The 15,122-nt window shown below is 40.9% G+C and overlaps 1 protein-coding gene across 2 annotated transcripts in view; it reads left to right on the forward strand.

Annotated features, from left to right (window-relative positions):
- Nucleotides 1–12,918, forward strand: part of GUCY1B1 (guanylate cyclase 1 soluble subunit beta 1) — a 59,654-nt gene extending 46,736 nt beyond the window's left edge. For both annotated transcript variants that reach the window (XM_069785841.1, XM_069785856.1), the window contains one exon: nucleotides 12,687–12,918. In XM_069785841.1, coding sequence (XP_069641942.1) covers nucleotides 12,687–12,749 — 63 coding nt within the window. In that variant the 3' untranslated portion in view covers nucleotides 12,750–12,918. The remainder of the gene's footprint in view (nucleotides 1–12,686) is intronic.
- Nucleotides 12,919–15,122: the final 2,204 nt, after the last annotated feature.

Below are 15,122 nucleotides of genomic sequence, written 5' to 3' on the forward strand. Positions count from 1 at the left end.
TTTGTGATTGTTATTCTGGGATGAAGATGTGTGTTCTCTGTTATAAAGGTTTTGTTCCAGACTATTCCACATATCCAGCAGTCAGATTGACATTGCCTTTGTTATTGTTTTTTTGCAGAGATGATTATGGAGATTTCATATATATAAAGCACCTAGTACAAATTTTATGCTACAGTACAATTGTACTTTCAAGGGAAGCAATTTTGTGTGATGAGGGTCTATGAACTTGCAGCAATCAGTCAATGCTAGCACACATTTGTTTTTATCTGTTCATATGCTGGACACCTCTGGCATGAAGCCTGTGTGGTTTTTTATATTGCAGGTTCTCAGGGTCATGCTGGCCTTCCAAAATTGATTTTACACTTTGATAAGTGTGGTATCCTGTCTAGTGCTCAAACAGCTGACTTCTGATTAAAATGGCAGAACTTAGCTGAGTGCAGACAAAAGACTGAAAGTGTTCATAGTTCCTAGCTTGTGTTAATCATAATCCTGAACTGGAGACCAATTAAGTCAATAGTCCTTGAGCCATTGTTTAAAAATAAAAACCAACCAAACAAAAAACCCCACAAAAACTACACAGCCATAGTTTTCAGATGAGAAATAAAATTCTGTCTGGGTTCAGTATTGCTGGCTTCAGCCCCTACATCAGTATGAGCACAGTGTTTTAATGAATTGTGTGAAAAATCAAACCACCTTCATCAATCTCACTGAAATACGCCATGTCCTAAGTGTGAAGAAATGTACATCTATTTCTCACAAGTCCTAATCACTGTGTGTAAGGTTCTTTGGAAGAGAAGAAAGCAGGTTATGCCCTGTTATTTTCAGATATTTTGTGCAAGTCAACTTAAAAAAATGACAATTTTCATATGCAAAGTGTTCAGAAACAATCTGATTTTCAAAAAACCTTATTAGGAGGTTAAAGAGTAAGTATCCTTTTTGCACAAAGAGCATAGTGAATCACTCAGAGATTTAACAGCCTGTACAAGAAACCAAAACCTTGCCTTCTGTCACATTATAGGTGTGGTTTTGAGCAATTATGTAATTATCTAGAGGATAAGAAACTTGCCCACAAAGTGAGGATACATGCCTTTTCACAAAGCCTTCCTTTCCCACATCATCCTACCCCTCAGGTTTTATAAATGCATCTCTCTCTCTCTCCCTCTCTCTCTCTCTCACACACAACTTCTGTGTAGGCCACCTTTCTTCTTTCCTTGCTGCTTGGGCCTGTGTCCAGGGAAAAAGATGATACTCATGAGGCCTATACAACAAGTATAGTAATACTGCAGTAATCCTGATGAAGGCACTGTGCAGGGTCTGAGTTATTACTTTCTAGTCCATGTCCCTGCAGTCCTTCTTTTCTGTTTAATGTAAAAGGTATGAGCAATCTTAGGAGCACAATTACTGGCAGGGAAGGGTACAGCTAGGGACAGGAGAGGAACATCTGAGCTCCAACAAGAATGATCAAAAAGTGTCTTAGATTGCAAACAAACATTTTTTTCTCATCTGCAGCTCATACTGTGTAAATTTAAGGTTTGGTGTACATACATATGTTGTTAAACTGGAGATGTCAGTATTTTCTTAAGCTATAATTAATTGTTTATCATGGAGATGCCAAGAAAAAGTCAACATTTGTTTATTAAATACTTGTCCTAGGACAGGTTTTTTGCTTATTATTTGGCATGATTCATTTTCCTGATACAGTATCTATAGGTAAATGTTGACTTGTATTTTCAGTTGGAAAACACAGCACTACAGCTGGAGACAATCTCCATTGTCTCCTGCGTTCCCAGGTATGTCACATTTTAACTATGATACTTCCTTATCTCTGGACCACATTTTTCCTGGCACCATGGCACTGCAGCAGTAGGAAACATTACTCTCTGGCTTAGTGCTATAGCCTATCAAAAAAAAAGAGCCAGAGTGAACCCAACACTTGAAAAAGCCACTGATTCATTACACTCTCTTAATTTCTGGCCTCAACAGGCTAAAAACTCTCCAGTAAATTGTTCAGAGAGAACCTGCAAAATGAAGAGCTGCTGCAACATGGGAGATCATGTAGTAGCCAACCAATCAATCTGACTGGGTAGCTCTTCAGTGGCACAGCTGCCAGTCCCCAGTTTTCGTGTTGTTCTTGTCTAATGGAAGAGCCTGTTTTGTGTCAAATGATGTCATGTTTTATAATTAAATGCTGCAAGGTGCTAATATTTTCTCCCCCTGTTGCTACAATAATACCAGGCAATCTATGTCTTGCAGAAAACAAAAAGGATATCATATTAAGACTGTTGTGTCAGGTTTTGAAAGCTCTGCAAGGCTAACAGGATAAAGCCATAGCAGTTCTTTGCCTATGAACCTGCCTATAGCTCTCAGACTCAGACCTGACTTTGAGTGCCATCCTGAGGTGATGGCAGTGAAGTTGGCAGAGGTGCTCTGTTAGAGCATTGCAGAGCATGAGTTCGGACTCCTCGAGTTTGTGTCCTCCAGCGTGAGAGCAAAGGCTTCCTTCTCCCCATTCCAAAATTAATAGGAATACTTTTTCTATATTTAACAAGACAGTGCTCTGGAAAAAAAAAAACAGAAGAGAGGTACCTGCATGTCCTCCTGCAATACCGCCTGGGTAAAATGCTCTCCATCCGAAAAACAATTTGTTTGCTTTGTAAAATCATAACAAAACAGGATGGAGGAACACACTTTAGAAAAGGAAATCCTACCTTCTCTCAGTTGAAACTTAAAGGGAGGCAATGAGATGGGTTGCTGAACCTGTGTTAGTCTTGCAAAAGGTAATGAGGCTTTTGTTCCCAAAGCCAGGACCTGCAGCAGCTCTGGACCTGTGCTGGCTCTGCTGGACCTGCACTCAGCCTGGCAGTGGACACCATCTACTGAAGCACCACAACATTGTCAGAAACATTTTGATAAGACATTTGCTTAACTAGTCTGGGCTTCTCTTTTGTTGTTCATTAACTTTTAGCAGGAAGAGTAATTTTTCTTGGGCAGCAACTCAAAACTGGTTAAAGGGAAAGTATCACATACTATAAAGCATTGGGGAAAAGTAACAGTAGGGCCTTGCTTTGCCCTGACCCTAGCAAAAAAAGACATTAGCGGTCTCAAACAGGTTATCCAAGGGTGCAACAGGAGCTGCCCGAAGAAGAAATGTGGCTGGTTTGTTTGGGTTTTTTTAAATTGAAGTCTTTAGAAGAAGCTACTGTGGACTGGATAGTTTTACCCTGTCGTGTTTTACTGTTTATTATCTGTTTAAACATGATTAGAAGATAAAGCTTTCCCTGGAAAAGAGGAGCTAATTGACGGGCTGTGTGTTTGGTGCTGAGTTACTTTATGTTTGTTAGGCCGTGACATGAACACAAACACATGGCACAGAGTTCCTGTCGGGTGGAGGTTGTTTTTCTGCGTCCTCCTGGCTGACTGCCATTGTCTTGGGCCATCACCTCAACCAAGAGCGGGGACTGCAGTCCCATTAGCCGTGTTACAGGATGTAAGAGTTTGCAACTAATACCCCGGCAAAACTCTCATTGAAGGCAGCCAGTAAATTCTGGATTAAACAAACACACAGCCTGTAGGGATAATTCACTTCCACACATAGATCATGGCTGGAGATAATTCGTAAGACTGCAGATGTTCTGCAGGGATGAGGAGGAAGAAAAGGCAAAATTAATAAAAGAGAAGCTGCACACGGTGTAGCTCTGGCTGTGAATGCTCAATTACCCTTCCTTCCCCACTCTCCAGATGACCTAACCTTGATAAACCATCACTTGGAAAAGGAGAAAGGAGGTGCAGGAGATTGTACCTACCTACCGAGTGTGCAACTTCAGTATGTTGACTGCCATGGGGTCGGTGCCATGCACAGATGGCACGCTATGTTTCTTCCCTTTTTGAACAAGGACAGCGCCTCTGGAGGTAAGGATCTGTGAGCGGGTGGTGAGGCCCTTGGGAGGTGAGCTGATGCTGGTGAGTGTTTCTGTCCCAGCACTGTGTAGACACCCAAAAGTCTGATCCGCAGTCACGGGGCAGAGAGCCTGCTGCCAAACAAGGAAGGGACAAAGAGCTCGCATGGCTGCAGGACTGTGCACCTCCAGGGTCTTGTCAACCTCCCCTACTGTCGCCATCCTGGCAAAAGGGCACAGAGGAGCAGGTGGCCATCAGCCTGGAGGCAAGGGGCTCACATTGGGTGCTGGAGTCTTGCTTGTGGTTGGAGGTAGCAGGATCTTGCAGCTATTCGGGAAGAAGCACAGTCACCTTGTTAGCTGTTGTTGGCTTTCTCCTGACTAGCAGGCAGTTAGCTTTCTGCTGTGCTTGCAGTACTCCTGTTTAAAAGATGAGGAATTTATCACTGACCAAACAGGCACCTTTGGCTCTGCACTCATTTGTGCACTGTACATCTTGCATAGAGTAGCAAGAGTGGCATACAGACTGCAAAATCTAGTCAGCAGCTGTTGGAAGAACTTGCTTTCCTGAGGTACTCAATTCTCCTCCTAAGGAAGACCATGGAAATAACTGCTGCTTTGCTTTGGTCATTGGAACAAAAGAAAGGTCAATTTTCTTATACCAGAAAATATTTATTTTTGAAAGCAATTGCTTCCTTCAACATACAATAATTTGTCAAAGTACAGAATTAAATATATTAGTTTCCATTGCTCATTTTATAAGGCTGAAAAGAGAGCCTATTTGGACAAAAGTGCAGGTTTAACAATTAGATTCCTACCTCTGTGAAAGGCTCAACCTCAGTTTTCACTTGAACCTTATTTCCTGGGGGAGTGGTCCCCAAACCATGCTGCATACCTGTTGAGGGACACTGTCCATCCTTTTGGTTTATTGGCTTTGTTTTTACTAAGTGCTGAATTCTCATCTTACCCCTGCCTGCCCCTACCACCCCCAAGAAAATCACAAGTCTTTACCTTCTTGACTTCTTTTAACTCTGCTTTGGACTTCAGATGTCAGTTTAATGTTTGTGGTTGGTTCATCTAATACTGGTGGTATTAATGTTACTTTAAAAACATATCATGTGGTTCATTACATTTTACTTCAGGAATACACAAACAGATGTTTTGCCTCTGAGGGATGTGTTGATACTTTGCATTGTAACAGCTGTCATGCATAAAAAGATGTAACATAACCTACTGTTTTAAATGAAGAGAAAATATTCCAGTATCTACATAAAAAATAATTAAAATGCCATTGATCTGTGGTAACTTTTTTGGTAAGGATTACGTAGCAACGGTGTTATGTAACAACCCCAATTCAAGATAAATGAGTTAAACTTTTCCCAAGCAGCACACAGTATTCCCATAACTACCTTTACAGGAACTTCTTAGAAGAAAAGTTCTAGAAACAACCAAAACTTGTTACAAAGCAGATCCTATTTTAAGAGATAATTGTTTGTTTTAATTGTTGAAGACTTACAATCCAAAGATACTATACTACCACATCTTTCTGTACATTTCAGTTCATATTTCATGGATAGTTTCTCACAGAAGAATTTTTATGTCATTTCCACTTGCATAGCCCTCCAGTGAACCTGGAGACTTGTGGCAACGGCAACATTGCTGCAAGACAATTAGGGCAGTACCATGATGCATTTATCTGGTCTGTCAATGGAATTAGTTGCTTGAAAGAGCTTGTCAGCACTTCAGGAGTGGCTTTTATTGTGGAATGCTTACTACTCTGCTAGGAGTTTCCAGTTCCTACTGACCAACAGTATCACTCCCAACGCAGGGTAGTCCATTTTACACATCTATTTCTGTGGCTTGTGTTCATTTTTTCCACAGCCCTCTGGTGTATATACAGAAAAAGTTCTATTAAAACAAGTGTTACTGAAGGTGTCTCTGAATTGGAGACAGGATTGAAAATACCTGCAAAAAAAGAAAAATCAATATCATATTATTTCCAGACTGTTGCTCATACCTGGAGTATGCCAAAAGCCCCTAAGTCTGATGCTTCTGTTCTGTTCTACAGCTTACCATCTTCAAACTACTGCACAAGCTTTAATTATGAAGATGTGGATAAACTGGATGGACTGATGTTAAGAGTCTTTGCTTCTTTCCCTCATCTGTTTCTGTAACCATTCCCTTTCCCTTCTATGCATCTCAATAATGCAGATACGAACTTTGGGTTGCATTTATCAGAATTGTTTTATTTGCTCACTGTACTTGAAAACATCCATAAGTCATTAGTGTTACTAACCACAGTAGCTGGGTCAGGTTGGAACATCTCCTGCTCCTAAAGAACAAACACATCCCTGCCTGTGGAAAAACAAAAAGCAGCTTTCTGATATGCAAGTAGGTGACTTCTATCAGTGCATGGCTTGGTGAAAAAAAATTTATTAGCAATCAGGGAGTAGGGACCTGAGCAGGATATCAGGCGATGAAAGAACAGCCCCCACCCACCAGCACACAGCTCCGTCAGGGAATAACTAAGCACTGTTGTGGCTTTTTCATTGATGCCTCTTTCCACCCTACAGGGGCAGGTGGAACAGATAATCAGGAGGCTACAGGACAAAGGAGACCTGATGCTTTCTGAGTATTAGGCCTCATTTGGGCTCCTCATTGTTTGGGCACTTGTATGAGCAGCAGCACGTGGGCTGCACCTGCCTTGCCCTGTATCAGAGGGAATGTGTTTTTTTGGGTGCAGGGGACCTGGGCATAGTGCTGGAGGCACTGGTCCCTGCTGAGGACTTTTCTCCTATCAGTACACAAAGAAACAATACAAAGTAATGCTGCTGCTTTTTAGCTTTTAACAAGAAAAAGAGGGACAGAAGTTGAGCGCTAGCTGATTCTGTAAGTATGGCCAAAGGAATTGTTGTTTTGTGAGTTTGAGAGCTGCCTGGCATCTCTTGTCTGTTCTGCTGTCCTTCACGCTCCTTAGGGCAAATATTCATCTGTTGATGCATGTGAACTGTACATTAATTTTAATTAACAAGTCCTGTATATACTTTATTTCATTAATCTGTTGTTAGTAATACAAAGCCAAATGCATGCAGTCAGAATGCATCATATAAATCCATTCCTCATGCTGCTTTCTCAGCAGGACAACCATTCTGTCCTGGTGACTGATTGCTGAGCAATCTCAAAAACTAACCCTCAACTTCTTTCAGCTCATTATTTGAAGGTAGAGAGCCTTTGGGTAACCTAGTATTTATAAATCCAGACAGTGAGACTGGAAAAAAAAAAAGTGGTCAAATTTTATCCTTGATGTAACCCTCCAGAATTTGGCTAGCTTTCACCACTCTTGTGTAGGATTTTGTTGTTAATGAAATCCACATTGATAAGTGACTGTTGCATGTTTTCCTTACAGGGCACCTTAGGGCTGGTTTTGAAATCATGTAAATGACTGATCAGTTTGTGGACATGTTTATATTCTTTGCTCTGTCAAGGTGTATTGGGTCTGGCTGAGATGGAGTTAATTCTCCCCTTAGCAGCCCTTGTAGTGTTGTGCTCCCCATTGGTAGCCAGAAAGGTGTTGATAACACACCAGTGTTTTGGCTACTGCTGAGCAGTGCTGGCACAGCATCAAGGCTGTCTCTCCAACATTTCCCCCCCACCTCCACTGGCAGGCTGGGGGTCAGCAAGATCTTGGGAGGGGAAACAACCAGGACAGCTGACCCAAACTGACCAAATGGATATACCATACCATACCATACGACATCAGCTCAGCAATAAAAGCCAAGTGAAGGGAGGAGGAAGTGGGGGTATTTGTTATTTATGTTTGTCTTCCGGGGCAACCACTATGAGTACTGAAGCCCTGCTTCCCACGAAGTGGCCAGGCATCGCCTGCTGATGGGAAGTAGAGAATAACATCATTTGTTTTCCTTTGCTGTCACTTTATTAAACTCTCCTTATCTCAACCCACAAGCCTTTTGTTATGTTTTCTCTCCCCTGTCCAGTTGAGGAGTGATAGAGCAGCTTTGGTGGGCACCTGGCGTCCACACAAGGGGACAACGTCAGAATTACGCAGTTGAATTCTGAAATATATTTGTTGACTTAAACTGTGCAAGCTCAGTAGCGGGTTCTGCATTTAGAAGGTGTATATCCTATTTGGTGTTATGAAAGACACAGGTTAAGGAAGAAGGCAAATGTCTAGGGTTTTCCTTAGCACAGGAATTGTTTGGATCCTCAGTCCTTCCAATCTACCTCAAAGAGATGAACGATTAGTCTCATCGAAGTTTCACAAGAAATGCTGTGTTCTTCTGTTGGAAACTAGCCCTTTCTCTTCCCCAAAGAGATTTTCCCCTATTGGATGTATCTTTGGGATTGAATACAGTTATAAATTTGCTTATAGTATTCTTGATTTCCAGACAGAATTTTCTGCCAGAGGTTTCTTATTGGCTTACTGTACTGAAAACTTTTCATGGGATATGCAGAAACTGGCAATGCCGGCTAGAGAGAATTCAGTCATGTAACAGCAATGAAGAATGAATAGATTGTCTCCAAATTTAGATATAAACCTCATAATCCAGTATTTGCTACTGTTCCCAGCAGAGCTTATGTGGGTGCATATTTGCTGGAGCAAACTCAAAGATGTCATCAAAATGCCTGGGTGGCAGGAAGCTGGGCTTTTTGACACGGTTCAAAACCATTGCTTCCCCTCCCTCCACCCTTCACACACCAGGTGCATAACATGTCTCCCTTCGCAAGGGAGGCTCGGAGAGAGGCATGCCCATCACTGTGGCAGTGCTGTTGCTGTTGTCTGCTCACTATTTAGGCCATCTGTTTTATGCCAAGACATCCAAGCTTTCTTTGCAAGTGGTAGGAATGAGGGAACAGGTAATAGCCATTGCCTGCCTACCCCACTTTCCTATCTGACCATTTAAAGCTGCATCCCAAAACACTTTGGCACTTTGAGTTCAGTGCTTTGAATTGAGGGGTGAGACAGATGCCTTACAGTTTTCTAAGGCTCAAAGACCTTTGGAACAGGGTCCGTGTTTTGTAAGGTACTCCACACAGTGGGGTCCTCATCTCAACTGCGATACTGGAAAATAAAGAGCAACTAGCAACTTACTCATCAGGAAAAATGAAGTCTCTAAAACATGGCGTTGTACTGCACCATGTGACTTTGTTTCCCTCAGGTTTTTTTTAGAATTATGTAGATCTCTTAGTAACAGTTTTGCCTCTTTTTTTTTTTTCCGCTTGTTACTGTTTGCTAGATTTTCATCTTTCAACAGTGAACAGCTTCTTACCATTAGTCTTAAAACAGACATTCTGTGATGTTTCTCCAGTTAAATAGTTGTGTTTTTCTCATATCTGGTTTGTTTTGTGTGGAGCGTTGTTCACCATTTTTATTCATACATTGCTCAGAAGTTTGAACTATACACAACCCCCAAAATGTCCATTTATTCAGACTGCAGGAAAAGATCAAGATGGGATGTAACAATTCCAGACTAAAGCATGCAGAATCTAGAGCAAACACAATCTATAAGTGAACTGTAAGTTTACATGGGCATGGTCTGAAGTTGTTTGGCATCTCTAGGATAGAAAATTTCCACTGAACTCTGGATCAAGTCTGTAACAAATATTAGTCCTATAGACAGTGGCTAGAAATGTTAGGGAATCATTCAGGGTTACAAGTGTAGCAGGCCAGGTGACCAACAGGAAAATATTCCAGGGCACCAGGGGTAGTCCTGTTAGCCAAGAGTCATAGCAGGCTTTCTAAGTATGTTTTCTCTGGCAGCCACTCTACACAAAGACCTGTGGGTTACCCCAGGAAAAGAGGTTATATTAAAATTCTTACCTAAAGTTATTGAGAGTATCAGTTATGGAAACTGCACTAAGAATTGTTTTGTGAAGCATATGGGTTGAGTTGAACAACACCAGAAGCAAATTTTGTTTTTTAATGAACAGTTTTTGCATGTTCTATGGCACGTGTGCAGCCCTGAGAAGCCCACGTTTTTCACAGCTTGTGTATAAAAGCCTTCCTGTAACTGTTCCCACTTCTTATCTTTGGTTGATTCGCACTTTAAAATGAAGCCTTTAAGTATGTGACAGATACATCAACAATCGTCAAATATATAATAATCAATACTGCCTTGAATGTCTGTTTGCCAACTCTGTCCTGGTTTTGGTTGGAGTAGAGTTAATTTTCTTCTTAGTACCTGGTACTGTGCTGTGTTTTGTGTTTAGTGTGAGAATAATGTTGGTAACACACTGACGTTTAAGTTGTTGCTAAGTAGCACTTAGGATAAGTTTCCCATGTTCTGCCAGCAAGCAGGTGTACAAGAAGCTGGGAGGGAGCGTGGCCAGGACAGCTGATCTGAACTAGCCAAAGGGATATTCCATACCATAGAATGTCATGCTCAGTATATAAACTGGGGGGAGTTGGCTAGGAGGGGCCGATCACTGCTCGAGCATCATTCAGCAGGTGGAGAGCAATTGCATTGAGCATTACTTGTCTTTTCTTGGGTTTTATCGCTCTCTCTTTTTGTTATATTCCTTTTCAGTACTATTATTATTATTATATTTTATTGTTGTTATTATTATATTTTATTTTAGTTATTAAACTGTTCTTATCTCAAGCCATGAGTTTTATTCTTTTTCCCAGTTCTCCTCCCCATCCCACTGGGAGCGGGGAGGAGTGAGTGAGTGGCTGCGTGGTGCTTAGTTGCTGGCTGAGATTAAACCACAACAAAGTCTTAAATACGTAGAAGTAGATAAGGGAACCCAATGCTGTGCTTGGATTGAGACCCATGAGGTACACGACCTGTGTTAATCTAGGTGTTCATCACTTTCAACTTAGCTGGTTGTTTTGAGTTGGAGTGGCTTTCAAAATATCACAAGGTAGGCAGAAATACTAACAACTATAATGTGGACTACAAACCTTTTCATCAAGGACCCTGAAGTATACTGGAAGTATTACTACATTTTCGAAGGCTCAGGGTCATTTCTTTGAAAGCAAACCCCACAGTTAGCAAGGCAAAACTAGATATGCACTTAACCAGGCTTCGTGTTGCAAAATGACACGCTTTTCTAGAGGTGGAAGGGTTTTAGTATTTAAGTCTGGAAAGAACAGCTAAATGTGTGGAACTCTCTCTCCCTTCTACAGTTTTGTAAAAGCACTCCTGATCCCCAGAGGAGTTTTGTTGGTTTTGTTGTTGTTGTTGTTTGGGGGGTGGTGGTGGTGGTGTTTGTTTTTGTTTTTTAAAATCACCTTGAGCCTCTCTCCTGAGATAGGAAATGGGTAGGGAGCCCCTGTTTGGACATCAGTTGTGTGTGTAGTGGGAAGGGCCATTTGGGAGTTTTTCTCTTCTAAAGAAGCTTCCCTTCTTGTGGTGACTTTGCTTCCAGTGAGGAGTCAGCAGAGGATAATCTCCTGGAGGATAAAGGGATTTATGGTGCAAGAGGGTTAATAGGACCAGGATGGTCATAAGCAGCATCAACAAGATGTGATGCTAGCCCTGGATCTAGAGCAGTATCTCATTCATACAGAGCTTATTGTTTATAACCCAGTCATGTTTCAACATTGCAGTAATTCCTACAATATGAGCTTGTATATTTCCTGTATCCTGAGTTTAATAAGCACATCAACTGTCAGCCTGAGAATGTGTTTAACTCAGGATACAGTTAGAGTGACTAGATGTACTGATGTTTATAGTGTAATAAGGGATACACACTTCTAAAACACTGTCTACTTTGACAGGCAGTATGAGTGAACCATTATGGTTTAACTTGGTCTGGGATTTTTTAGAATTGCATGATGATCCTTGGATTTCCAAAATACGGAGCAACCCCAGAGCAGTGCTAAACTGGAAAGGAGCCAAAAGAAACCAATGGGCAGTATCATGCTGCCATGGAGTACTACTTGGGTGAGGAAGGCTGCTTTCCTGAAGTTTTGCCAGCACCAGATTCACACACAGTGCAAATGCTTGTATTAAGGCTAGACGGTAGGCAGAGGCAATTACATTCAAACTTGAGTGATTGTATAGGGAAATTCCTTTTTTCCTGTATAGTTTCAGCTTAAAAAATTGGCAAGGATTAAGGAGATTCTTATTTTATCTTAACCAACACTTTTTTAAGCAACAGTAGATCATCTGGTTTGTATAAGCTCCTTAGGAGACATTTTGATCAGCTTATTTTGATGCAGAATGGGGATGGCTGTATTTTTTGTTGTTGTTGTTAGTTTACCTCAGAAATTAATCTAAACATTGTGTGGCAAAGATGCTGTCACTTAGTTCAGGCTAAGTCAAGTCAGGTTTGCCAGCAACTCCTTTGAAATATTTCCCCAGCTCATACATCATTAATCAGAGGGAAATAATCTGATTTAAATTATACTGAGTAATTCCATAACAGATGCTGAGAAATCAACTCCATGCATGAGAAGGCTTGTGAACAGAAGCCTAAGGTAAGTGGGGCATCTACTGGTGAGACGCTGCAATGAATTGATCTGCTGTGTAAAAGTCTGATCCAAATCCTTCTGTACAGACCATTCTGTGTTCATTTTGCTTTGCCAAACATGCAAACGCCAGGCCTGTTTCCTGAGTTCTTTGACCAAAATAGCAATTTCTTCTTCAATAAATGCTTACTTTCTGGCACTCCTTTGGAGGTGTCTGCCACATACGTTGCAATAGTAGTGTTGTGAAGTATCCTAGTTAGAAGAAGAAAGGAAATGAGCTAAAGAAACTTGTCAAAAGATGTGATGCAAGTCTTTAACAATCTCCAACCTTCCCCCACCCCAATCTATCACGACAGATTCTCTGTCTGACTGATTATAAAGCTGTCTTCCTTGTACCAGGAGCTACTTTGATACTCTGATCTGCTGCCCAAGGGTGTGAAAATGAAGACAATGCAACAATACTCTACAGCCATAAAATCCAGAGCAACCAAACACAGGTTGTTATCCACACAACCCAATTGCCTTCCTCAGTTCTTCAGAAAATGTTGTATGCAACAGCGTGATATTCTCTACAGTGTTAAATAAAGTTTAATGACTTCTACAGAATGCGTTTAAAAATATGTCCCATCTTTATTTTGCTTGTTGTGCAACACTTACTAGTTTGGGCCAGTTGTAGGGTGTCATCTTCAGGCTGATGTGTTTCTAGCTACAAAATTCTGTGTTGCATCTTTTTGTGCACATCAGACAAGGATTTGGAAGGAGCTCAAGGGGGCTTTCCCAAACATGTCACTAGTTTCATTGTTAGGATTAACATTTTAAAATTAAACAATTAGCATGGGAAAAGCTTGCTGATATCTGCACTTGGAGCATTGGACGTGCACTTGTGAAAAGGAAAAGCGAACAAATAAGCAGCAAAGTAATGCTAAATTGGGAGATGATTTGATCAAACTGTTAAAATACCTTGCTTCTGCTGCCCTTATAGTTAGGTCATCTTTACCTATCCAGTAAAGCCAAATACTTTCTTAAAACTTTTTAAAATTCTGTTGCCTTAATAGAACAGTAGTCATACATCAAGATACAAAAGCACCCTTACTTCTGCTTTGCTGCACAGCACACTTGCTATATTTAGCTGTGCTGGGGAATCAATTGCTTTATATAATCTCATCACAAGCCATTGCTGAAAAAAAAAAATCTGTGACTTGACCTTGAGCAAAACACCAGTCTTTGTGCTTTCTTCAGAGCTCCTTCTGCCACATGTTTGAAGACTCTCTAACCAAGCAGTGATTTCAGCTGTCTTTGTCAGAGGTTGGTGGAGTAAGCAAAAGTCATTTTAGTCTTGTTAAACTAAGCAAAGCTGCAAGTACCTTCCTGTTCCAAGAACTGGCTTTTTTTTCTGATTCTTTAGCATGTTCTGTGCTTCACTTCACTTGAACTTTTGGCACAGCAGAAACAATACCGGTTTTCTTTTGTTTAGTCCTTACAATGCTAATTTTCTTTTATTTAGCCCTTATTAGTAGAAGCAAACAACAAAAAAAATCATTGTGTTTGACAGCTACAAAACACTTTGATCTCTGAAATACAAGGTGTGCTGGATCACTACGTTTAATCTTTCCCCTGCTTTTCTTTTTATCCAGAAGCCAGATAATACCTGATTCCTACTTCTAAAACCATAATTTCTTCTGGCTCAAGAATTCTACAGCTACAAACTGTTTGAGGGCGGGAGAAATCTTTAGAGAAATATTGCAGTATGTTTGCTCTGTTCTTTCCATTCTTCCTCTGTGTTGGCCAATACTCACCTCAGACAGTGGGGTTAGATAGACCTTTTTGTACGGCCACTGTTCCACATGTGTGTGTGTGCTTGGTAATAGTGAGGGGGTGAAAGTCCCAGCAGAAATGACCAATAAAAAAGAATGGTGCAAAAATCTTTAAGTTGTCTCAAGCCTTAAGGTGTCTCAAGCCTGCAGTTACTGAGGAGTAAAATCAAGGCATCTCTTCCTAAGGAAGAAAAACCATTTCCTGAATTGCTTGTCCTATGGCTTATGTTGAAGGGAACCTGTTGCCAATGATGACCAAATAGTATCATTTTCATTGCTTTATATCTAACCTTAAGGACTTGGCTGCTTAGCAAGTACACTTCCTACTTCCTTTGTAGAAACTAATTTATTGTTAGCTGCTGAGTTTGAGTGGATGGTGTGAATTATAGTGTGTGAATTATAGAGCATGGCTATGGCTGATTGCTCATCTGGAGCACTGACATTACTTAAGAGCGCAGAGGCATGCTACTGGGCAGTCTGAGGGCTGCAGAGCCCAGGCACTGACTGGGGAGCAGTCGTTCGTAAGGTATAATGTTGTAGCCTTTGTGAGCTTTCTAATGTAAAAACGTTTTGATTAGCAAAGTCTATACAGTGCTAGTCTGAAGTCTAGACAACTGTCAGTAAGTTTTCAAATAAACGGATATCTATTCTATTATATATAGTTAATTGAATGGAAGCCAATACTTCAAATCAGGATAATCCTTTATCATGTAGTTTTAGAATTAGTCTTGGGTGCATCTTTTATAAGACTGGTTTGTGTCTAACTCTCCTAAAGTGTTTCCATCCAGGCTCTGTTTGACACCTCCAAAGGCATCAAGAGCTCTGATTGATAGACTCTGACAGGAGACTTGGGCAAGCATGGTTTTGTTCAGAACTGTATTCAGAGACCTATTTAGAGAAAGAAATGTATTAAAGATACACTGTATAGTTTCATTATATAAAGTGAAATTATCCTGTCCTATTAACTCTCACATTTTA

Source organism: Haliaeetus albicilla, chromosome 1, assembly GCF_947461875.1.
Source record: "Haliaeetus albicilla chromosome 1, bHalAlb1.1, whole genome shotgun sequence".
Taxonomy (NCBI): Eukaryota; Metazoa; Chordata; class Aves; order Accipitriformes; family Accipitridae; genus Haliaeetus; species Haliaeetus albicilla.